The sequence below is a fragment of the Chaetodon auriga genome, chromosome 2, assembly GCF_051107435.1.
Source record: "Chaetodon auriga isolate fChaAug3 chromosome 2, fChaAug3.hap1, whole genome shotgun sequence".
NCBI classification, from domain to species: Eukaryota; Metazoa; Chordata; class Actinopteri; order Chaetodontiformes; family Chaetodontidae; genus Chaetodon; species Chaetodon auriga.
In genome coordinates this window covers 10,661,077-10,686,788 of record NC_135075.1, presented here as the reverse complement: position 1 = coordinate 10,686,788, position 25,712 = coordinate 10,661,077, and the positions used below count along the sequence as shown (strand labels likewise).

Genomic DNA, 25,712 nt, shown 5'->3' with positions numbered 1-25,712 from the left:
CCGATGAATATACTGTAAATTGTTTCTTTTTTGCTCTGTTTTCCTCTGTACATAGGTTTGCATATTTTATAGGACTTTTACTTCTATCTACAAGGACTGGATAAAGTACTTTAAATACTTAAAAAAAAAATATATGAATGAAAACATGATAATGCTCAATAAAACCAGGTACAAAAAAAAAAAAAAAAAAAATAGTCGCTAGGATACGGTACAAACTGTAGGACCTGACCAAGGCATTTATCCAGAATACAGTCAGGGAGAGCATTGACCTCAGTTAGAGCTTGGACACACATTGACCTATTTTATAAAAAAAATACTTTGATGGGTTCTATTCATTTACCTATTTGTTTAGATATTTATTTACAAGTCATGTCTGAGATAATATGCATGCTTTCATGGCATTATTTTTCTATGAGTTGGTACGTGACCAAATAGTTTTTATATGACATGCATGGGCCACTATTGTGGTCCACAGATGATCATTGTTCCTGTCTGCAGGATCATGCCTTCAGCACCTCTTTGATGATGGGGAAAAATGCTCCTATTGACCAAGTGATGTCAAAGACAGATTTTAATCATTTATTTATGTTTATTATTTATTTATTTATTTATTTACTTGTGGTTATGTATTTATTTATTTGTGCTGTTTGATTCAAGATCTGAGCTCTATTATTGCCACTGATCTGTTTGCTTGGAAGTGCTACTACATCACATCACATATTACCACTTTAAGTATTGGCACACTCTGAATTTAACAACTTCAAAGACTGACTTTACATTATCCTGTTGCTGATAAACTGTTCAGCACAATGCAGTACAATACTAAAGCCTTATGTACATTTGTAATTAAATTCATATTCCTCTGTTCCAAAAAAAAGTTCACTTTGTTAAAAAAGATGCCAATTGGAGGATTCCTCTTTCATTCTCAGTACCATTTGTTTCATTTTGAAACCATTAAACAAAATGAAAAAAGGGGTCAATTCCGAGTTAAACACTCCCTCATAACCCAAGCGTTCAATCAGATACGTAATCACAACAGAAGATATGCCTTGAGGTCACCATAAGTTGCTGCTAATATGTAAGGAGCTAATGTCTGATGAAGTGCTAATCATTGACTAACTGCTTGCTGTTTTTAAATTTTATTCTCCTCCTTCATTTCTTTCCCATCCTGCTTTGCATTGTCTGACAGAGCTCTGATCTTGTTCAACTGATGTGTTCTACCAAGAGCAAAATTCAACAAAAACTGCACTATCTCATCAAAAAATATTGAGTTACTATCATTTTTTTTCCAGTATCGTTATCAGTGGTTTAATTTCTGAAGTAGTGTTGCTAGAATCTCATTTTCCTTCATGTGGTTTTCAAAGTATTCTGGAAATCTATTTCCCAATTTCAGCACATATGGAGGGTGGGGAAATGAATGTTGCAAATTAAGCTTTGCCAGGTTCCTGATGAGCTCAGCTTCTGATTGGGCAGTGCGCTTTAGGCTCCCGCCCGTCTCTCCAGACTGCACCATTCTCTGGTCCCCTGAACTTTTTTTTTTTTTTTTTTTTGTAATTTCAAATGAATGATGCGTCTCAGCTTAGCCCAATAATAAAGCACAGTCTAGAATAAAGTGTCCTGTGTCATGTCATAATTACGGACAATTTATCAATACGAGATTACGCACACAAACGTCCCCATTATTCCCTCCAAGAAGGTCCATTTGCCTGTCATCAACAGTTTATCTCAGAAACAGAAAGAGATTTATGTGAAATGTTGGAAGATCCTACGTTGGGTATGGAGAAGCCAATATATACTGGTGTTTACCCAGATTTTCATCATTTAATGATAATTCATTTCATATAGTTGTGTGTCATGAGGTTCGGTTTGCATTAATGCTGCCTATACACAGTCAACAGTCAGCATGGCTCAGTGAGTTTTCCTGCAGTGGCAACATATGATATCAATTACAAACTGGAAGTAGGGCCAATTCTGAATAAATATTTGTTTATTTGTATTAAAACCACAGTATAACAACAGTACAATCTACATCATCATGATCGTTCTGGTTTAGAATGTCAAGTGAACATTAAATGCAAAACATTAACAAAGTCAAGACCAAACAGGTGAATCTCAAGTGACTGGATTCTTTGATCGTTTCCGTTTTGCTCCACGTTTTCTTCTTTGTCAGCAAATGAAGAAAATATCCTCCAGTATTTGGCTTTCTTCCAGGTCCTGCTGGGTATGCTGAGGATAAGGCCGAGCAGGGGTAAGCAGGATTCTACCCACTGGTTTGGGGGCAGTGAGGGACGGCCTACATTGCGGGATTTTGGGTCTCCGAGTGGATGGCTTACTTAGCTCAGGCGCAGAGACTGGAGTAAAGATATCCAATAACTCAACCACAGAAAAGTCCAACCTGAAAAAATAGGCAAAACTTTGGGAGGTTTTTGTTGTTTTAATCAATTTAGTTTCTTTTTTCCCCACATGCGACCTCAACTCGTTTCAAAGGTTGCACTGCTAAATATATAATACAGAACCCAGTGGAGCCTTGTGGATAGGAAATGTTGTAAATGAGTATCCTTGTGCTATTTCATTGTAACAGGCAAATGCACACAAAGACCGCCAGATACATGCGTGCCCCCAATATTAAGCAGACAAGGAGCAAGCTAAGGGACCAGCACCAGACATGCACAAGGCTAAAGTCGACTTGGAGCCCAACGCTTCTGCTAAAATATTTGTCATTCACCTTTCACTTGTTAACACAGACAATATGAAAGCAAATCTCTCTTCGACGTGTTAACAGAATCTTTTCTTCTTGAAGTGTCAACTGAACCCTAACAAGCAGTGGTAACAAGTCAAAACCACTGGGGCGTCCCGGCAGAAAAACACAGTTTCTTGCAGGTGTGAGAGAAAAGAGGGAGAGAACCCGGTGCTTTCTCCCCTGGAATAGAAATGAGGGAATGTGCAGTGAAATAAATAAACCAAAACGGGGGAGATTAAGCTAATAGAGATTCAATCCCTCAGTCTGGCTGGCTTGATAAATTATTCAGTGTATACACAGTCGAACGACGGCCATTCCAGATACAAAACATGAATTCTTTAAAGCACGCTCCACTGATGTTGCTAACATAATTCTCTGCTCGTTTAAAGCTGCATCGATTTGCATCGCACAGCTCCGCATACAGCTCTCTCTCCCAGGTAAGGGTGATCTTTGCTGTGTACTTGTTGATATGCATGTGGGTGGTCAGCAGACAGACAGGCTGGTGGAACTTCCAATCAGGGCACATTTGTGTTCCTCCACACGTAACCACAGACCTTGATATGTCAGGTTTTCACACTAACTTGAGGCAGCGTGCATCATTGCTGAAATGCTTTAAAAAGGCTGTATTTTGCTTTAGCAACATGAACTAATGTATGAACATGATTGAGCATGAGGGAGAGAAAGTGAATGAGGGTTAAGTTGGCTGAGGGATGATAACTGATGAAAAAAAAAGAATGAAGCTCAAGCAAGTAAATCTGTCTTCCTCATTTGGTCTCCTGCCTGTCAACAGCGATGGAGAAAGAAAGAGAGAGAGTATGAGCGACAGTGAATGTGTGTGAGTCTGCTTGTAACAGAGAGAGAGAGAGAGACTGGAAGCAAGTGCAGCTTTGTGGATAGAGAGGAAAGCAGAAAGGGAATGTGGGGGAGGGACTTTGGCTGGGTTCCTTCTCTCGAAATGTGAGAATTTGCATTTTTATTTGTTGATTTATTTAACGGACAGGGCTCTCAAACAGCCATCCATCAACAAACGACATGTTGGTAATGAATAATGCATCACTTACCTGCGGTCACAATCTATAACAAGGGGAGCGTGCGGGGGGTAGGGGTACAGTTTGGGCAGGAACGGGGGAATTGTAGTGGGTAGGGTGAGTGGGTGGCGGGGGGTGGCACAGAGATTGCACAAGGATACAGAGCAACAAAGAACTTCATTTCTTGGCTCCAGTTTCTGTGAGGTAAAGTTGTGAATTGCTGCTCGATATTAATATCCCCCAAGGGAGTCCTGGCAAATCTATTTTACTGCTACATGTATACAGAAAAAGATGAAATGCATGGACAACAGGAACAGGAACATAAGTTTATGCCATTTAAAAAAAAAAAAAAAAAAAAGCCTTGGCCCAGGATGTTGGGTCGTTTTCATGCTGCATTGCCAACATTTAAGTACTGTTAAATACCACGAGCAGAAGAGAAAGCCTTAGGGAGCATCAAGTAGCTGCAGAAAGTTGACCCTGACAATATTTTATTGATACTACACAGGTGCACTATTCAGTGACAAACAAATCTTTGTATCTATGAGCCTGGATGTAAAAATTAAAAATGGCTCCCATAACCACATAAAAACTGTGGTTAAGCATGCTGCCTCCAAATATTTCTAAGACCTTTCAACACATACAGAACTGTGCCTTTCTTAGTGTAATAAAAACATTTGGGCTTCATTCTCCCAGCGCACCAATACTGTTTGTCTCTTTTCTAGCTCTGTAAGGCCAGATAAAATTTCTACAAAACTCCCCTGCCTATGCTCCCCACCACCTTTTCCCCACTCGTAACTTTCACTGCTTATTTGGCTCCTCTCTTTCATTAAAGATAGCCGTCTCGCCCCGGTGCCCCTTTTCATTTGCAGTCCAAACAGTAAGATAAAAAACCTATAATGGCCACTGCATATATCCCGCATGTCAATTTCACAACCAATCAATAGCAGGCGGGCAATGGCAGGAAGGATGGAGATGAGATGGGCGGGGTGCGCTGGAACTGTCTCATTACTAGCAAGCACAGGATTCATGAAAGGATTACAAAGGTCACTTAATGTTAACCCCAGTTCGTTTTGCAATTTGCACATCAAGATTGAATTGGTTAAGATTAGACGGTCAGGAGGTTGCTAACAAGTAAAGGGGGGGGGGGCTCAAGTAACCTGCCAAAATCTTATGGTAGAACGGACTTTTCTATAGCATTTTTGTATTGTTTATTACACCAGCAGTTTATTTTCCTCACATTTTTGCTTGTATAATGGAAGTAGCATGTATAATCAAAATAACAACAAGCAAAAATATCAAAATTTGTCACCATGTTAATATGTTATAATAACTTATTTGAGGCAATAACATGGGGCACTAATGACTAAAATCACCACTGCTAAGTACAGTCAAGGAGGTCGAACAAGGTCTTTGGTTAGTTCTTCCCAAACGAACTTAAAATAAGCTGAGCCACTACATACAGCATTGTCTCTTTCTCATTCACTGCATTTTATTTATCTTTTATATTTTCTGTGAAGAGATTGTTTGGACACCGGCTAAGAAAAAGGCATATGTCTGATAAAAAAAAATCTGTGGATTACCAAAGGATTACAATTGTCTGAAGAGATGCACATGAAAAAAGGCATCTGAGAGGCAGTCTATCTCATTACTGGCAGTAAAACAAAAATGTGTGTAGTAAAGAGTCCAACTATTTTAATAGGCTTTGGAGGTGTAAATGGATGGTAATAAGATCTGATACCCCAGGTCCCCTGCTGGAATTAATGGGCATCTGCTTGAGTTCACATTTCCACTTGGACCATCCACCGCTTTGTTTAAGAGTTACTTATCGGAAGTTGCTGTCTTTCAGAAGATGGGGGCTGTGTTGCTGTTAGTGTATCTCCTAACAAACACTGAAATTATGCAAGAAAAAAAGTGTAGCAATTTTAGGAATAACCATTTTTTTTAAATAAAGGTCTACAGCAACACTTCCAAATTGCTTCTCAGCATCTGATACTTTCTTGCAAATCGGCAGTTAGACGTTCTCACAGAGGAAGGCAATGCTGGCACACGCGCACGGACAGTAAGACAACACACAGTCTGGTTATAATGACTATTTCGGGCATGGGTACAAGAAAAAAGGTAATGAATGTCCTTTCCTTTTTAGGAAAGTCTGATGCTTGCACTCAGTGATTCATTCCTGTCCTCACAACCTCTCTCCCGTCATACGTCTTTCTCACAATTTCAATTTCTATCCATCTCAACCTGCTCTAACTTTCCTTGCTTCCCATTTCTCACTTTATCCAATGCTCTCACCCCTCACTCACCCTCAGACACACTTTTAACATCTCTCCCTCACTCTTGCTTTCTCTGTCTCATTACTGTGGCAGAGAGAGAAGGGAGGGCAGTGTGTGCATCCAGAAGTCTGTTCAATTACACCTGCTGCAGGGTCCCTGCTAGGCCGACTAATGGAACGCAGCATGTCTCCTGACAGGCTGGCCACAGCGCTAGCTAGCCCGGTAAAAAGCTTCATTTAGCTTCTCACAGGTCGAAAAGTTAGCTAGACTAAGAAAAGACATCATTTAGCCTCTAACAGTGCAGCAACTGCAAGCCTATGAAAAAGCTTCAAGATTGAAATTTTATACCTGCACTATGTTTATGTGTTTCAATATAGTTACAATTTCGAGAAGGAAAAACATCAATTGCCTTAAGAGGTCAAAGAAACAAATAAAATAATGCAACCTGACAGCCCGTAATTTCCCCCACAAGACAAGAGTAGCCTGCCCCCAGAAACACTCGCTCAAACGTTCCTGTAGCAGAGAAGCCTAGTTAGTCCTGAAGAAAGCTCTATTTAGAATTTCAAACTAGCACAGATAAAAGATTTGTGCCTTTTTGATCCTGCATCCTTCAAGCGCTTAACTGTGCTGTTTTTCGTTGTTGTTCAATGAGTAATCCTACCCTGGCACTTTGCCTCTGTCGAATTTAACCGCACAGGTTGTTGTTCTGAGAACGAGAAAGTGTTAGCTAACACTTCCATGTTTCCTGTAGGCCTACTGTTTATCAAACATAATAAACAGCACCATAATGCTCCATTTACCTAAAAGCTGTTAGAATAAATCTTTATCAAATGTTTCGCTGATGTGCAGTAAAAATGAGTTACCTGGCTTCGGGGGTTTTTTGGATCACAGACACTGAGGTGGGCCTACTCAGGCTTGCAGGGGACTTCGCAGGAGACGTGGCCATGTCCTTTCTGGGCCGCTCGAATGCCTCTGCTGAGAAATGCAAGATAGGAGATTTATATTAGAAGAAACAACAGCAAGACTGAGGGCACCGCAGGCAAGACAGTTGTAAATATGACATTCATTATATAAAGTACTTTATCACAACTTCACATGCAAAAGAGTGTACTAACATAAATACTTTTTTTTTAAGAAAATCTAACTTTCAACAGTCTTGAGTTTTGAGTTCCTCAGTGTGTAGAACAGATGATTCTGAAAATACAAGCTTACCATTGCCATTGTCCAGAGGAGCAAGTACAGTTTGTGAGTGTTTTTCATGCAAGCTCTGTCCTGCAGGATGTCCTGCACCTTCATGCACACTGTAGACCACAGAAACAATATGCTAAGTTGACTTTCGTGTGTGTGTGGTGACTGGAGTGTGTGGAAATGTGTGTGCATGTGTGTATTTTAGGGAATCTCTGGGCACCTCAAGATTCGATTCCAATTCAGAGGGCTACAGTGCAATTCAAAAACAATAATCACTGCATTTTGACACATCAAAATTTTAGTTTTCTGATGAGAGAGAGAGAGAGAGAGAGAGAGAGAGAGAGAGAGAGAGAGAGAGAGAGAGAGAGAGAGAGAGAGAGAGAGAGAGACTTCCTGTGTGATCTACTGGTTTACCTGGAGGGTAATTCTTGGTGGGAGGGACCCTCCGGCTGTGGATCTCCATTTCTAGTGTTTGAACTGCTGAGATCAGATTGAGTAGCTTGTTGAAGCCTAGGAGATGAAGAGGAGGATGGACTGAGGTTATGCCAGTCTGCGATGAAGACACTGAAGTAGTACAAGGAAGCAGAAAAAGGGACTAAACTTCTTAGTCAGAAGTAACTATCTATCCAGCATCAAACTACTAGAAGTAATTATCAACTTATGTCCCCAAATGTTACCAGATACGGTTCATTTCTCTTTGGCTTCTGTCTTCTACCTGCTGTAATCAAGACGCGACTGGCTTAGCTGCTGATTCTGTCTGTTGAGCCTCTCCTCCTGCTCAGCCAGCCGTGCCTGCAGCCGCTCCCTCTCCATCTCCAACTGCATCTTCTGCAGCAGCAGCTGGTGCCTCTTCTCCTCCCAGTCCTCGTGACCGAGCAGAGGCCTGGCCAGGGCTTCACTGGCCTCTGAGCCAATGGCATTCCCAATGTGGAGCCTGTGTGTAAATACATATTTCATTTGATATCCTTTAATATCATTAATATCCTAACGTTCTTCTTGTTTGTGTCTTGATAAAACAGACTGTTTAACTAAAACTACAGAAAAGAATCCCAGTCAGGTCGGGTAACTACTATACCTTTCACACTCATGTTGGTTAAACATGTCGTGGTGGCCATTCTCAAGATGAGAGCCAATATCACTTCTCCGTTTCTGTGTTCCATAGCCACTGTCTCGACTACATCCTTGGCAGTTATCACATTTGTTGTGAGACTCCGGGTGTGGCTCCCTGCACTCCCTCTTCTGACTCCTAATCGGCCCATCGGTTGGACTGAACTCACTAACGCAGGAAAAAGTGGCAGGATTGCTGAAGGTTTGCACTGCTGCTCTTCCTCCACCACCACCACCACTCCTGTGCACTTGAGGCTGCCATGCTCGGGTAGCAGCAAGGCTGAGGTATGAGCCATCAAAGAGTGAGCCATTAGCCCTGCTCGTACATGTTCTGCTGGGGGCTTCCTCACTGCTGATTACCTGGACAGAGAACAAAGAGAACAATGAATGCATTTTGCATGAAAGCCTCTGAAAACCTCACAGAGAATTTCAGCCAAAAACGTTAGACTGCTCCATAAAACCTTGATGTAGAGCTGGGCTACAAATTGAAATTTACCAATACTGGAGTCACTAAGCAGTCTAATTTGCTCATGTTGCAATGTGCTTTCAAGAGCTCTTCCATAACAGCTCACAAATCACATGCACTTCATGTGGGTTACCACAACATGAAGCATCTTTTTAGTCTTCAAGTCCTTTCTCCCATTTTACTATCACTGTTGTTACAATACAGTGATTGTGTAATGAGCTCCGAGCACTGCCAAAACGTGGGTGACATACCCAACAGTACTGTGTCTGAACACATCCTGTGTGTACAGTGACGGGGGACCCAAGCTGCTAATGCTACTCTGTGAGTGTGCTGCTTTCTCGACACAGCTTGTATAGACATGGTGTTAAGGTTGGGCTGGGTTCACAGCAGCACAAATGCAAATCATCCTTCAAAACTGTAAACTGGACAGAGGCCACAAGATTTAGAGGACAACTGTCAACTGAGCATAACTGGCAGGTAAGCCAAGGTCAGGGCCATTATGAGATAAACATAAGGAGGAAAACCCATCTTAAAGTTGACTGGGGAAGAGAATGTGACTAATTCGTTGAGGGTCAGAGAGCAGGGAAACACACATTATTCAGAGCCACCGCGGGACAATGAGGTTGGCCAAGTCATCCATTCTTACAGACGCTGAAGCCTGAGAGGCGTCTTTGCTTCTGAAGTGTCACCTTGAGATAGTTTTCACCACGTTGTAGTCATATTGAACAAGTGACTGAAGTGGACTTCTATAGTGATTTGTTATAAATTATTATGGCACTTGGCCATGGGACAATGTGCTGTTGCATGTGTTTCCACTGGGTGTTTTTGTGCCTGATGGATGGCAAACGGGGGGGGGGGTTCTCTGAATGTGCCTCAGGCGGGAGTGAGCCCGTTGTGTTACGCCCATCGTGTTACACTGCATGATGCTGAACACACACACTCTATCCCATACCTTACCTTGCTGTGGGCTGGTTCCTGGCTGAGCTGGGCAATGGACTGGTTAAGTTTTGCCTGTTGCTGGGAAAGGTATTGTTGGTAGAGCCCAAGCAGCTCCTGGCACTCCTTGTACTGCTGCTGCAGGCCTGGAGGACCAAGGGTTAAGTAACTAACAAAGTTAAACAACAAGTGCACTGAACACAACAGAACTGAACCTTTAGCCCAGAACTTTAGCCTAGCCTACGTTCTAGCTACTACATGACCTCTACCAGTGAAATGGCTGTGTGGCTCTCATGAGAAAGTAACTTTGTGCACAACAGCCATTTTGGTGAGGAAAAAGTTCTTTCATGCAGCTTAAATTGAAAAAAAGATAGATGCTGGATTTAGATTGACAATCTGAATTAAACCCTTGTTTCTGCAATCAATTACACATTGGACCAGAAAAGTAGAGAGAACAGCAAAGTTGAAAACAGAGGGGGAGAAGAGGCCAGCAAAATCAAAGTTGTTGTTGTGGCACAGAGTTTTCACCATCTGGGTCGGGCCAAGCTGTGTTGAGCTTAGCTGGGCAGCGCCGTGCCAGGCTATCTGCCAGACAGAGAGCTGGCAGACACAAGAAAACTAATCTGGAGCGGAACTACTGCTGCGCCTCAGGAGCTCACTAATGACAGTGGCAGCACCACACCACATCAGCACATACAAAGATAATGAGCATGAGAACGGAGAGACTACACACAGACACACTCACACACATTCAATAATCAACCTCGGTCTGACTCTTTCTAGTTCACACACAAAAACAGCAAGACACGAGGGCCCAAATTCCCCACCTGCACTGTAAACAGCCCACACAAACACCACAATAAAGCAAGTAGTACACACACTCCCACCCAAGCTGACCTTAAAGTGTGTTCCTCGAGGCCATATCTTTTTATGATGGTGGCCCTGCTCCCCCAGCTGATGAGTTTCTCAGCATCCGTTTGAAAAAAAAAAAAGGCCCCATTTAAAGAGAAAATCAAAGTTCAAAGTAGAGTCTTATTGAAGGAATAGTTGGCGGAACACTCCATAAGAAAACACTTTGGTTGTTAGAAGACTTCAATCAGGCTGAGGAAATGAAACAGAGGGAGGAGAAGAGAGCGGGGATGACTTTGAATTGAGGACCAGACACCAGACAAATGCAATGCAGCAGCTTCCATAAACATTGGGGAAAATGTGAGGAAGCCTTCCATCTAACTAACGCTCCTCTAGCACTGCACTGATAATGTCCATGGAAGTAGTTCCATATGAAAAGCTTAAGGACATCACAAGGACATCACATCATGTAAACCTGTGCTGGTGGGTTTATTTATGCAGTATGAATAAGGGTATTGAAGGGGAGATACTGAATATGTTTATTCAGCAACACCTCTTCTCAGTCCAAGATACAGAGTTGTGTGTTCAGTCAAAAAATGCACACTGCTCATATTTCACCAGATTTGCATTAAACACCATTTCCACATGATCTCTCACACCTAAAACAAATGTTTCCTAACAGACAAAAATATACAGTACAGTACACTGGAATACCGATCAGATGTGGTGGGGAGCAACAAACGAAAATGCACAGTTAAAGTTTGTCTGTGCTACAGCACCAACAGGAGTGCAGCATCACAGTGCCCCAGTGCCGCAAATGAAGGTAACGTGTTAATGTGCTGACAGGCTGATGCAGTCACTGGACAGCAAGTGCTAGGGTAATCTGAACCGAGTGGAGCAACACTGATAAGATTCCACCTCTCTGCCCGTCGCCACACTAAACATGCTTCCTCCACAGCCTTGGACATCAGCCAATGGGGGCCAAGCACTCTGCAAGCCCCTAGTTTACATCAGAGCTGCAAAGTGCCAACAATGACTTACTCCTCCCCCTTGCTCCAAAAATACTCAGAATCAAGGGCTTGGGCTGAAGAGGCTTCAGACGGGGCCTGTCAAAATGATTCACTTCCCTGTCAGGCCGGGGCTCAAATGAAATAATGAAATCCACTTCAAGGTGGAACAAATTTGCACAGGAGGGGGGAATATTTTAAAGCCTGCTTTAGCGCACTGTGCCAAACAGATTGAGCCTGAGCAGGAATGTGAGAGAAACGGGGGCGGAGACTGATGTGTATGAATGTGAGTGTAGGGAAGCAATGACGGGGAATTAATAGAAGAAGACAGTTTACATAACTGCTTCAATACTGCTGAATCGAGAGAAGAGACATAAGCGCAAGTCACACAATAAACCAATAAATAACTCCACGTCAGCTAACGATTGTTTCAAAAATGCCTTTCAAATACCAAACTTACAGAAAACCCTTCTCATCACAACTATTCTCAGCCATCCTCATTGCTATGATCACAGCTACGATAATGCATGTTACCTTAGTTACCTCTTCAGCATTACAAACATGTCACCTACCATGCACAAGTGCACAATTCACATAGCCAAAAATCCACACAATACACAGCAAAGGTGTGCCAACAACAGCTCGACTCGGTTTTGATCCTTTCTAGATTCTAGATTCAATGCATTATGCATTATTAATTTCACATTAAGCCCACGATTGGTTCAGTTTGATTTTATTACAATTCAATAAGCATTTAAACTGATTCAGTCAACAATTACATAAACCTTACACAAAGGTACCAGTTAAAAGAGAGGCGGTTATTTGTAAGGTTAAACTTCTGCCTCAAATGACAGCAGCTCAGCGTGTCTTATGTCATAACAACCTCTTCATTGATACAAATTGTCCTACTGTTTAGCTCTGCAGGATTGAGGGCTCACAAAAATGTTAATTCAACCAGTCAAAACCACAGCATTTGCCACATTCCTTAGCTGTGTCAAAAGCAGCCAGAAGATTGAGCTTCAATAAAGAAAGAATTGAGTTGAATTTGTCTTTTAATGCCTCCAATCAATAGAGCACACACAACACAGACCATAGCTTCTATCACACAACTCATTCCTCAAATACAGGTACGATGCACAACACCCTGACCGGATAAGGACAATGCTCACAGAGCTGGCATCAAGGAATATCAGGGGCTTTATCTGCCAAAAACAAAAAGCTAGAGATTCTTCTCATGCACACAAATCACAAAATGCACATTTAATAATACCAGATTTCCACATTGGAAATGTCAGCTACGCAAAACTTAAGAGAGTAAAAAATGGATTTAGTTCTGGCAATTCTCTATCACAACATGAAGCATTTTTCAATGACATATCCAAACAGGGCTGTGACTCCCCTCTCTCCATGGCCTCAGGATTCCCTCCAATTGTTTCAGCTCAATAAATGGCATTAGCTGTAGCACCTGCTGTGCCTTGTTCTGGATACGGAGCACCGTGTTAGTAACGCCACCTTGACTTCTGTCCAAGCCAACATGCCTTGAAGTACAAAAGGCATCCTTCCTATCTGAAACACAGATGCAGTCCCGTGTGCAGATCAGTTCCAAATGTCAGCTGAACACCCCAAATATCAAGGGTACCTTTTCTCTCTCATCCGAGGTGGCTTGGGGCTAAGGTATAGCCCTACATTCTTTATATCCCTGACAACCTTGAATCTTGGTTAGATAAGATAAGCTGAGGCGTAATGGAATTAGACTTGACAAGACTCTCATTCAGGGTGTTTGCCTTTGGTATCTCCTTAACCTTTCAGAGAAGTGCCGGAACCTTCTGCCTGAGAAGAGCCTTCATGACTCTTGCACGCACTTTACAAGACTACGCTATCCCCCCTGAGGTGCTTGGATCCAAACACTTTTTCCTCTCAAATACCTTTTTAATGGAGTTTAGAAGTTTGGTGTAAATGCCAAGTCTCCGAGCCAAAGTGCCTTTAATTGAGTTGTGCTTTCCTAATTTTCCCCGCTGCCGTTGCCAATCGTGCAATTTACCAGCCAGGTCAATTACTCTTCATATTTCGCAGTGTTTTTAACCTAAATTGACTGCTGGCCATGCTCTGGTATGACCTGAGCAGAATTGTTATGAAGACAGTTTGTGGGTTGTGGAGTGCAATAAACAGCTTACTATTGCTGTAACACTACACGAGCCTCATGCTTGACAATCCAGAAGCAGCTGGCGACTCACCTGATCTCATTTCGTAAGGAGGAACTGAGAGATATTCTGCAGTTAATGTTCAACATTCAGCATTCAGAGGGGGGGTTAACCAAAGCACATGCTGGTGAATGCATACACTGTAGGTTTCTCAGCAAATATCAAAATTCATCTTGGATGATAAGGTGATTTAGATGGTTCGGGCCATGGCTCCAACCATGAAATTGATTCTGTACACAACAGCGGATAAACTACAAGCACTTGGGAAAGACAACTGCAGCAGACATCAAGTAATTTAAATGAATCTGCTCTATTTCTCTGTCTTTTGTATCAAATTGAAGGGCCATTGTACATGGCCTTGCCTAAGACAATACTGCCCCCTGCAGACATTCTGATGTAATACCACATAGAGCAAAAGGAACCATAAAGCCAGCGATGAATAATTTGTGGAAATCTTAAGTACATCTTACGGGGATATGCCACTGTGTGCCACAGAGAGCTGGCAACAAGTTTTTCTATTCCAACAAAAGACTACAGTGGATGAGTTTACTGATTAATGCCTCCTTTTAGACTGAAGTTGGGCTAAACTGTGAAATCACTTGTGTTGAGTGGACACCTTTTTGGACCACTTGGTGACATTTTTTCAGGTCAAACAATGTTTCCTCCAAGGATTTCTTTAGACAATGAAATAATGCTATCATACTATCATACCTTGGAATTCTCAAGGGACCTCTGATCTCCTCATCAGAGTACAGTGTGGTACAGTGTACCACATTTAGCTGAAGCCGTAGTATTACATGGCACAGACATTGCAGAGTTCCAAACAGCAATCAACACACCATTCAAGATAGCCATGTTCTCTGAAGATTACTCAACAACATGTGAGAAGCAAAAGGATTTAAGACACTGCTGGTGATGGGCATTACTTCATCGATCTACTACAACACAGTACTGCTATTTGCAGACGCACACTAAATGCCCTACTGTTTCATTAATAAAAACAATATGACAAGTGCAACAATTCAAGAGTCTAAGTATGTTTGTTATTTAGAAAGGATACTCTCCCTCTCCTCTGCTATGATCTGGTTTTGTTGCTCCAGTTGCTGGATCTTGCGCTCAAAATTTTCCTGTTCATCTTTCAGACGCTGCACTGAGTCTTCTTTCTCCTCGCTAACTCTGGAGAGCAGAATATAACAGTGTTAAAGGATAAGTGGTCAAAAGTGACATGGGTTGAAATGATAATGGAATACAACATTAAGCATTTCAATCAGGTATCACATTAAATTGCTCAATTCATATGAACATTAACACTATCCCTGAGTTCAGCGGTATCGGTATACTGCCGGCTACCTGGCTAGTTCTTCGATGAGGTTTGCAATCCGGCGCTTATCTTCAGGACAGAGATCCTTCAAACAGACCAGGCTCTTAGCTCCGCTAGTCTCAGAGATCGCCTGCACATGGAATGATTTGCAAGTATAAGAGGATATCTTTCATATTCAAACATTTCATCTTACATCCATGGAGAGAAGAGAAAAATAGCATACACAAAACAATGGTTTACCTGTGCTGAGGGGTGAAAAGTACTGGTGGGCGGAGAGGAGTGCTCTGCAGCTACAGTAGCACTGTGATGGACTGACACGTTTTCCTTGGTGTACACCGCAGAGCGTTCACTTCGTAAGTGGCCCTGTTTCTTGCCACGTCTCTTTAGTGTGGTCTCATTCTTGCAGTCAGAGCTATGCCTGGCTTGCATCTTAGTGCTTCTTTTACTGGATGTACTGGTGCTGCTTGGTCCAAAAGTGAAATGGGTTTGAGTCTTCGCCTCTCCATCTACCCCTGAGACAGTTTGTGGGAACACTTAAGTGGATGCAATATGTACATGGGGCACATACAATTCTCTCATACTGTGTTAAGAAACTGTCGAAACAATATCACTGAGACTCACCAGGGACGAACACCAAAGGCTGTTCCTCATCTGACACTGAAAGAGAAGACAGTTAACACTCATGTAATCAAAGTTTATTCAAGAATGTGCTTCCTAACGCTAGTATCGAATCAATATGCTATTCTTGGGCAAACAGTTAGCTAAGCAGGTTTCCTCTTAAAATCACGTACTGTAAAGTTAGGTGCAAAACAAAAGCTCGCTATCTGTAACCACACATGGCCTTTGTATTACGCTGAGTTCAGCAGCATTAGTAAACTGGACAGAGTTTACTGATAATGACAGCAAATACTGATACTTTCATCACCGCGTTTCAATATAAAATAGGCAACTTAAAGGAGATAAAATCACTGGCTACACATATAGTTAACGTGAGCTAACTACCGTTAACTTGAAGCTAGCTGTCTCACTTCCCCAGAACTTTCCAGCATTGGCACATCTGTGAGTCTCTTTCGACAACTTTTATGACTTTCTACAGGATGTATACGAATGGTAATAGGCACGGAGCCTTGTGTAGTTAGCAAAAAGTAAGCATACCTCCATTCATCCAAAATACCCCAGAATTTCCACCTCTTCTTTCCGCTGCCGCCATGTTGAAACAACCGCCACCACTCCCAAAGAGCCAAGCGTTGCTAAGGAATTGCAGTCCCGCCTTTGCCTTACAATCAAACATCCAATTGGCTATACTGCAGAAAGGCGGCTTTCTATTGGCTTAAATGTGTGTCAATCGTGCGTCACAGCTGCACTTGTCGCTTCCTGTCTGTGTTGCCAGCTGAGCTGTCGGGAGAGAGGTGAACGATACGGGACAGACACCCTCAAAGGATGCTTTCAGGGTTTTGTACAAATTTCTGATCGCAATCTTCCTAATGGAAGAGATAAAAGAAAGCTTAGTATTTAAAGGCATTGCTGAGAGACTGACACTTGGTATTACTCGAATACTCGGTGTGTATCATGGTTTTTGCTTTGACATTAACGAGCTAGCAAACAGACTGATGTCTTTACGGGCTGCTAATAAATTGTATGAATTTGTCCCTGTTGTGCCAGAGAACATGCCTGGTGTGGTCGATGTGCGCTTTGTAGAGAGGGAGCCTGCAGAGAAGAGGAGCCTGCTGTCCTGGGAACAGGTGAAACACTTTGCACCTAAGAGACATAAACACTTGGTCTGCTTGTACACTGTTATTATATGAACCAGCTCTATTTCCTCCTCAGAAAAACACTTGTATTTTGCCAGAGGATCTGCGAGATTTCTATCTGACGACAGATGGATTTACACTAACCTGGAGCGTTAAACTAGACAGTAGGTGACCTCTGCAGTTCTGCCTGTAATGATACCATTCTCACAGAAGTCTTAATTTACTCCAATTAAAGGCTACTGTTAAGATTACATGATACTGGTAAATGCATATAATTAGCAATTATTTTCAGGTTTTTCAGCTCGGTGATACAATCATAAGTGTGTGTGTGTGTGTGCCTTTCAGATGAGTGTGTTCCCTTAGGATGCATGATGATTAACAGTGTGGCCAGGCTGTGCCCACTGCTCCAACCAGTATCATTATTCTCTCTACCCAATGCACCCTCACTGGCTGACCTGGAGTGGGAGGAGAACATCGCGCAGAGTGGTAAACTTCACCTGTCAGATCCTCATGTGGGCTTTAGTCAACAATTACAGCATGTCAGGTTTGCTTAAGTCTGTTTGTGCGCTCAGCTGTGCAGAAAGCAGGCTAATGAATGAAATGTTGATTGGTCGGTAAATATTTATTCAAGATTCATCCCTGCTCTCTGGCAGGGACGGGGCACGCTCCTGCTGCACCCCACTTTGATTCCCGGAGCCGCATCTTCGAGCTGGATTCCTGTGGTGGGAATGGCAAAGTGTGCCTAGTCTACAAAAACTGCACCCCAGGTGTCCTGTTTGTATTTACAAAGTGCACCTTTGTGATTTCTCTAAACAATGTTAAACTAAAGATTATTAATACACAAATCTATTGTATTTTCCAGGTGTCGTAGCCCAGCAGAGTGAAATTTGGTTCCTTGATCGCTCACTGTGCTGGCATTTTCTGACTGCAACCTTCACCTCTTACTACCGACTGATGATCACCCACCTGGGTCTGCCTGAGTGGCAGTATGCCTTCACCCCATATGGCTCCAGCCCCCAGGCCAAGGTAGCAAAGCGCCTTAGCTCTCTTTGCCACACCATGCGTTGTGTTTTAAATGGCATCTGCAAAACTTCTAGTTACTGCAGTTCTTTCAGCTAAAATTCTACATTGTTTTTCCCCCTTTCGGTCAACTACAATGTTGGCTGATTTAACACTTTAGAAAAAGGACACAGCACTCCAATTTTTAAAGATACTTTTGAAAAGGGTAAATGTGTTTTACCTCATCATCTGAAACAGGAATGTTGCAGACTATTCCTTTTAGTCATCACCTACTGTTTGATTATTTTTTTTTACTTCTGTGCATTGAATGCCAGGTATTCCTGGGAATGAGTATTACATTGTTGAGACATTTTATAGTGCTCAGTTTCTAATGGACTACATAACTCTAAACAGTATTGTAAACTATCTCCCTCCTAATCCCTCTACAGCAGTGGGCATCGCTGTACCAGCCACTGACTTTCTGCAGTGAGCTCAGCTTGGCTGATCATGCTGGTGATTCCCATCTCAACAAGCTGGATCCTGCAAAGGCCTTTAGAGGCAAAGCCAAGGCACCCGTCCCCAAGAAGAAGCAGTCGACACAGTGCAACTTAGGAAACACTACCAAAAGCCAAAGCAGCACAGGAAAACACATTGGGGCAAAGCGGTGAGAACCTTCCCATCTGAGGAAACAATTCAACCAACCAAGCAACCACTCTCCTGTCTATATAACAAACATGGCTTAGAGACTTAGAGAAGAAGTGTGCTATTCAGTTATTGGTTTGGACTGACTCTTGGTGGAGGTCTGTGCTCCACGAGAGCATGTTGACAAAAACTAAGGTTGGAATGCTGCATGTCTGAATGGATGCATAACCAGGGGTCTAAAATGGTCTTCCTGAACTGAAAAGGTGTTTTTAACCTTGTCTTATGTCACAGGTTTCATGCCATAAGAGCAATCCCCACCCCCACCCCCCCCAAAACCCACCCAACAGCCAGGCTTTGGTGATTATAAAACATTTGTTTTGTCTTTCATACATTTGAAAATACTAGGTCTTATCACACTATTGTGATAATCCTGGAACTCATTTTTGTTTACCTTTCACGGCTAAGTGTTGGTGATGGAGAAATGAGGCTTTCTGAAGCAGCGCTGCCACTTTCCATCCAGTTGCATCACCCAGAGATTTATTCCTGGAAGCCTCATTGAAAACAGTGTTCACTAGTGACACCCAGTGTTAAAAATAATTCAAAGCAGCTAAGTTTGAAAAGATGATCATGTGCTGCAGACATAGCACAAACAATACTGACACGTAGTAGAAAATTGCACCACTGCTGTAACCAACAAGGACCCACTAATACTCACTGCATCAGTTAATATTACTGTCACAAGGCTTTGTTTGCTGTTGTACATATTTCAATTTTGAATGTATCCCACAGCAATAATATACATATATATTACACTGAGAGAAACTGATCACATGACTCACTGAAAACATTTGAGCCACCATACTGAGCAGCAGTGGAAAGTGCTGTATCTGCTCGACAGATGCTTCAGAGGTTCGGTATCAAATGTTTCAGTGCTTCGGGTGCATGCAAATGTGAACCTTGAAATGGTACCTGCTGCATTATCAAAGACTGGCAATAAACCATAAAGCTTGGCTTCAGTAGTTTAAGTTCCTCACTGGCCATTGCATCACTGTAGTGCCTCGCTGATGCTGTGTTCCTCTATAATCTTCACAGACATAAAAATGAGCAGTGATTTTTGCATGATGACATCTGCTCTGATGGTCTATTAATGAGCTGATGCGAGGAGGTTACATTCCAGCATTTTGACAATAACATTTTTTAGCTTTATTTATTTAGAACTCTTTAATGTAAGTATACTGCTGAGCAGACATGCCCCACCCCCCACCCCCCCACCTCCTTTTTATGTCACATCGATATCACACACTTCTATGTAAACATCCTTTTTCTTGTAGTTGCTCCTTCCATGTTTGTTTACCTTTGATTTATTTTAATGAACTAAAGGATAATACGCAAACTTTCAGGTAAACAATAGCAGCACGTACAAATCAAATTGAAATGACACAAATACATATAAGGAACATGAAATGAACATAACAAGAGTACACATATACACCAATATCAACATATATTCAGTCAAAGGTTTCAGGGAAAAATGTTCCGCAATGTTTCAAAAGCTTATTACTTATTTGTTGTTTAATAAACTGAATGATTTAAGTGGAGCAAGTAGTTCGAGGAGAAAAGCTGAGATCTTAAATGGGGATTTAGAGCATTTCTGTTGGTGAATAAAAAAACATTGCATAAAGAATAATGAAATTAACCAGATGTTCAAGAGCGGCATCGTCTGGATTATCATAGTAACAAATATGTTCAGCATTTTTTTTAAATGCGATGAAGTGTGGGGTAATTCCCTCAGGCTAAGTCTGCAGAAATGCATAAAGGGCTTGAAATGTCTGCGAGGGAGCCCTCATGCACTTGACGATCTGACAGTGGGACATCCCTAAGCCCTCGTGGACTTGACGGGAACACACCTCAAAGTCCCTGAGTCAGTGAGTGTGGACAGTGGGATTGGGCCCTAATAGACATCTAGGATTAAATGTCTATTTAATCCTAAATGTCTTTTCAAGTACTTTAAAGGTCCTTCATAGTTTATCAAGACACATTTACCCCTTCTAGCTTTAGGTTGCTGTGCACTGGATTGTTGGAACATGAAAGTATATTATCTGTGATCGAGCTGCGAGGAGCCTCTTCTTTTCTGTTCCTATTTTATTTTCAAAAAGGTGCATGTTAATATAAGTGCAATATATGCATTTCTGCTTACTTTTCTGTACAGACACTGTAGTTTCCAGGCTCATGTACACAAGTGCTCTCCTGTTGATTATTCTAATGAATGATATTTAGTGTTTTCCAAGGTTTTATCAGCTGCTATAAACATACGACAGAATCCATTGTGTGTGTGTTTTTTCCGTCTTCCATCCATAAAATTGCCTCCTTTTGGTTTTAATGTCATTACTGTAACTAGCATGGATAGGAGCGTAGATTTTATGTGTTTCAGTCATTCACAAGCACAGAGACTGTAGTTGAGTAAGTTAGGTTGATGATGAACTTAATTACATAGAACAGATTTTAGTTTTGGGTCAGTCTCTCTTTTTGTGAGAGTCCTTCTGTCCCCCATCAAAGCAATTTGTTATTGGCCTGTCTTTTGACCTGTCATCATCATGGAATGTTTCAGCTGCACGCAGGTATCCACAAAGCTTTACAAGGGACACACTCTGTAAAGGTGGGGGTTCTCAGACACACACATTAGCACAGATGTTTTCTTGTTTCCCCAGAGGGGCAGTCTCCTCCTCCACCAGCCCCTCACTCCGTTCAGAGAGGGGAGGATGGTGCATTTCCACCAAGGCCTTGTAAAGCCCTGCACCCAATACTCCTCCAATGGGGGGGGCTACTAGAGGCACCCACCACCACCCATTTCCAGACCTGCGCAGAGAAAGACAGATAATTGTGAAGTGATTTAGAGGGGTGGATCAAAAACAAACAGTAGAAGTAAATAAAGATGAGCAAATTGCATAAATATTTAAAGCAAGCATTTTTCCATTTTGCATTCTCAGAAACACCCTCTTAATGTGTGTAGGGAAAATGACGAGTCATTTAATAATTAACAGAGATGTTTTGCCTTCGACTGACCCCTAGTTAAAGTGACATGTAGCAACAGCAAGTCCGTGCTTAAAAGCCACACATCCCTCCTGTGTATACCTGAACACATCAGCCCCCCAGCCTGCGATGGCAGTGAAGACTCTGGGTGCGATGTCTCTGGTGGGGTTGATGGCATAGCCGCTGTTGCTGCCCAGGGAAATGCCAATGAGCAGCACCAGGAGACCCACTGCGACAGGCTCGCTGCCCGCTGCGGCCGGTTTGTTCTTCTGGTCGGACAGAGCCATCAGGCACAGCAGCAGCATAGCTGTGCCAAACACCTGGCACACAGAAGCACATGTCAAGATAGCCGTGTGTAAAACAGCAAAGGGAATGGTAAGTGCACAGCGTGTCAGATGATAGTGATTCAAAGCTGGAATTATTTAATCCGGTTTCATGGCTACCTGGTCAATGAATCCAGCCAGCAAGGAGAGGTACGGCGCAGGATAGGTGGCAAAGATACCAGCTGTGGCCTTTACACCAGTTACTGTCAGGTTGCCTCCACAATAATCATATATGGCCTCTGCATGGGGTAACAGCATTGAAAAGACAGTAACTCTTAGATGTATGACTACCAATGGAAATACAGAAATGATATGTGGGTATAGATTCTATAATAATACAGGTGTTCAGTGCTGAGTGTGCTTTAACATGCAGTGTGTCCTTACCATAATAGACAGCATAAATTGTCCCTGCTGCCAGAAATGACCCCAGTAGCTGCGCAAAAACATACAGAGGCAGCATCTTCCATGCAAGGCGGCCAAACGCGCACATTGTGAGTGACACTGCTGCATTCATATGAGCCCCTGGCAGAGAAATAAAGCATGAGAGGTATGTCGGATGATAGGGATTTGTGATGACTTTCAAGGATTCTTGGTGAAATGGCTTTACAAGGGTCAGCTCTCGTACCTGAGACCTTCCCTCCAACGTGAACCCCCATAGCAACACCCAGTCCAAAACCCAGGTTGATGCTGAGGTACTGTCCGAATGCTCCCTGTCCTGTCACGACCTGGGCCACAGACCCCAGGCCAAACACCTGGACACAGTAAGAGGCACAATCGTACACAGGCACAGGTGATTATTAAAGAGAAGCAAATTACATAGGAAGACTTCCAGACAGTCTTAATTTAGAGAAAACACTCCAGCAAACAGGACTTGTAAACTAGTAAAAAAAAAAAATGTTCAGTGAACAGACTGAGTTGCGCTAATTAAGGCAGTGTAAGTGCAGAATGGGTGTTTTGTTTAGAAAATTTTAACTATAATTTTATTTAATTGTACAGAAATCTAATTTGATTTTTACAGTACCCATGGGTGCTGTATCTACAAATGTAAAAGAAGCTGAATTGAAGTATTTTCTTTCCTTCATTTAACTCCTGACTCTGTGAAATGGACAGTAAAAACAAAGCTGAGACTGAACAACTGCAGCCATTCATTCAGGAAACAGGAAACGTGTGGTTCCTCCTTCAGGTTGTGTGTATTTAGGTTAAGAGTAAGACTGGTTTCACAAGTACAAGCGCAGCAAGTTGAAGTCTTTACACAAAATGCAACTGTCTGCATGTGTGCGTTCACATTCTTATTTCCACGCCGTGATCAGCGTGTGCTCACCATGTCTGTGTGTATGTATTGCTTCCAGGGTTCTATAAAGGGTTTATTGTAACAGCTGACAGATAACATGTGACTTTGCAACCCCGTCCATGTGGCCCACTGCCTGACCATTCCTCTGGTAACACTAGATTTCCTGGTTCACGCACTTGAATCCACCAATCCCCACTCATGACCTCTGCCATGTGACTGTGAACACACTTGTGCATGTGTGTGTGTGTATTTGGTAGAGAGGGCATGTTATCAGGGTCAAGAACATAGCATTAATAATTAATGGCATCTGGGTACCACAGATAAGCATGTCACACTGTTCAAAACAGAACCAAAAGCTTCGAAATGTGAAATTTGTCACCACAGTGATGGATATAAGAGGCATTTTTGGCAGTTTAAAGTTGCACAATATTACAACACATGCTGTGAAGGCATGTAGCCCTTTAGACGTCTTCTGCAGTGGATTCTTTCTTACCATCATGACATATGTGCAAAGGGATTCAGCAAGTCCCACACGAACAAATTCATTCTTTAGCCAAACTCTGGGTCGAGTTACGTTAACTCCTTTCCGCTGAGAGACCCCGAGTTCTACTGACTGCACCAAGTCCTTCATGTCTGCTTCTTCGTCTCTTCTTTGTCCCTTCTGTTTTGGTAGGGTCTGTACTCTAGTTCAGCAAAAAAAAAAAATATAAAGTCCAGATTTCCTTTAAGAGGTGCCTCTTCTGTCACACAGTAGTCCACAAATAGCTCTGTTTCCCTCCTCCTCCTCCTCCCCCTCTTCTGACTTCTCTACTTTTCTACTCGCTTTCTTTTTTTTGCGTGTGTGTGCCTCTCTCTGTCACACAAAACCCATTCGGATTTGTCCACATTTTACCGCCTTGACCCAACCCCCCCTCCTCATGGATGCGTGCCACACACAGTCAGACCCCTCCCCCAATAGCTGTGCATTATCTCAGCATGCTTGACCAATAAGGGAAAAGGTTGAAAAATGAACCTGCTGACAAAAGCTGGTCAGATGTGATAGTCAGTTCAACTGTTTCTCCTTGTGAATGCACATCTGTAAAGAAGAGCTTTTACACATGGACGATCCATCCAATTTCAATCTGTCACACTCCCCCCTTTACATATATTTATGACTCAGTTTGAGACGTGTGGATGTTTCCATTTTAATGGTTCATCAGTGAATGTTTTACATTAGTAATAACGTGCTCACTGACACTAATGTTCTTCTCTATGGTGTATCACATCGATCAGTTTGTGAACTGACTTGTGTTGCTGTGTAGAGATTATTTAAAATGTTGCCTTTTGTTTGTTTATTGATTTTTCATAGACAGCAGAACATTACATATCATTTCATATCTGGTCTGCAACATTTTGACTGTGTTAAACATTTTTATTCATATTTACTTACTTTTTATTTACTTCTAAATAATAAGAAAATCGAGATCAGAGGGGGGAAATGAAACAGCCGACAGTATTGATTTAGAAGGAGAGCTTCATTGATCACAGTCACACTTATCTGGACTTTACAGTGCATATCTACAGAAGCTTACCGTCATCATTAAGCTTACTGACATGCTCTCAAAGTCAACAACAGCTGATTTTGCAAAGCTCTGCTTTACAAACAAACTTATTTACTCACTTTTGGAGAATTGCTTGTCAGTACAAACCAATACGTTAAAGACTGTTATGTATGAACATATTAAAATGTATCAGAAGGTATGGGTTATTTATTTAGTTAGTTAGTTATCTTGTGCCACTGCTGCTTGGAGACTGTGTTTCTTAAATTGTTTGTATGTTACTGCTTTGTTAAGTGTGTAGAAATCAATTGACCACTGCAAAACACTAATTAATCAATGGAAATGAGTGTGTTTGTTTTCAGTGAAGCAGACCAGAGGAATGCTTTTTGGACTGACAAGATATTTTATGCATGACAGCTTTTGACCACTGAGGCGCCTCTTTCCATGTCATACCCACCTGTGCACCTGAAAACTGGCAGCAACTGTGTGATCTTCAGGTACAACAGCAGACACTTTGATCATGTGGGTGGTCGGAGGTTCAACAGACTTCAACCTTTCATCCCACAGAGGTCAGCAGAGCAATGCTTTTCCTCCATCCACGAGCGTGTGTGGAGTTACTCTTTAACTGATTCTGACTCTTTAACTGTTTCATTCCATTACTCATGTACATTTCCATCATGATAACTACGAAACATAAAGAAATCTGGAAATACAGTACATTCTCTTTGTTTGAATGTTCTTGTAACTGTTGCCCCTTACAGGGACAAATAACTGGCATGAATTTAAATTTGATATGACTGCCACAAACCATTGCCCCACACTGAAGCAGTTATTTATTTTACTGTAGTAATGGACAAAGAAATGATACAATTATCACAAGAAAATCAAGTAAAATACTCAAAATACACAGCATTTCGTTAGTCATAAGCCAAAGCATACAACTAAATATGAAATCAAAGGGTAATAATTAATAAGCATTACTTTCCTTTCTTCCACTCAGTACCAGTACAACTTGTCAGCAT

At 42.0% G+C, this 25,712-nt stretch overlaps 3 protein-coding genes across 4 annotated transcripts; 1 reads left to right on the top strand and 2 right to left on the bottom strand.

Annotated features, from left to right (window-relative positions):
• Positions 1-1,550: 1,550 nt before the first annotated feature.
• Positions 1,551-16,370, bottom strand: kiaa1328 (KIAA1328 ortholog). The gene is made up of 12 exons (XM_076753821.1): positions 16,272-16,370; positions 15,738-15,773; positions 15,357-15,628; positions 15,146-15,246; positions 14,856-14,971; positions 9,760-9,884; positions 8,305-8,696; positions 7,945-8,163; positions 7,644-7,739; positions 7,254-7,342; positions 6,905-7,016; positions 1,551-2,395 (listed from the first exon to the last, which is right to left on the bottom strand). The coding sequence occupies exons 1-12, from the start codon at positions 16,324-16,326 to the stop codon at positions 2,167-2,169; spliced, it is 1,842 nt and encodes a 613-aa protein (XP_076609936.1). The 5' UTR covers positions 16,327-16,370; the 3' UTR covers positions 1,551-2,166.
• A 106-nt stretch (positions 16,371-16,476) lies between these two features.
• Positions 16,477-19,198, top strand: tpgs2 (tubulin polyglutamylase complex subunit 2). 2 transcript variants are annotated; one of them, XM_076753805.1, is made up of 7 exons: positions 16,477-16,676; positions 16,779-16,858; positions 16,944-17,031; positions 17,213-17,353; positions 17,521-17,634; positions 17,730-17,893; positions 18,316-19,198. In XM_076753805.1, the coding sequence occupies exons 1-7, from the start codon at positions 16,601-16,603 to the stop codon at positions 18,532-18,534; spliced, it is 882 nt and encodes a 293-aa protein (XP_076609920.1). In that variant the 5' UTR covers positions 16,477-16,600; the 3' UTR covers positions 18,535-19,198. The 2 variants fall into 2 exon arrangements, 1 of the variants encoding a protein (XP_076609920.1); XR_013078370.1 differs by having other exon boundaries at positions 16,499-16,676; positions 17,213-17,406.
• Positions 19,199-20,820: 1,622 nt separating this feature from the next.
• Positions 20,821-23,988, bottom strand: aqp7 (aquaporin 7). Its single transcript, XM_076753792.1, has 6 exons — positions 23,646-23,988; positions 22,487-22,613; positions 22,246-22,383; positions 21,982-22,100; positions 21,641-21,858; positions 20,821-21,364 (listed from the first exon to the last, which is right to left on the bottom strand). The coding sequence occupies exons 1-6, from the start codon at positions 23,781-23,783 to the stop codon at positions 21,175-21,177; spliced, it is 930 nt and encodes a 309-aa protein (XP_076609907.1). The 5' UTR covers positions 23,784-23,988; the 3' UTR covers positions 20,821-21,174.
• Positions 23,989-25,712: the final 1,724 nt, after the last annotated feature.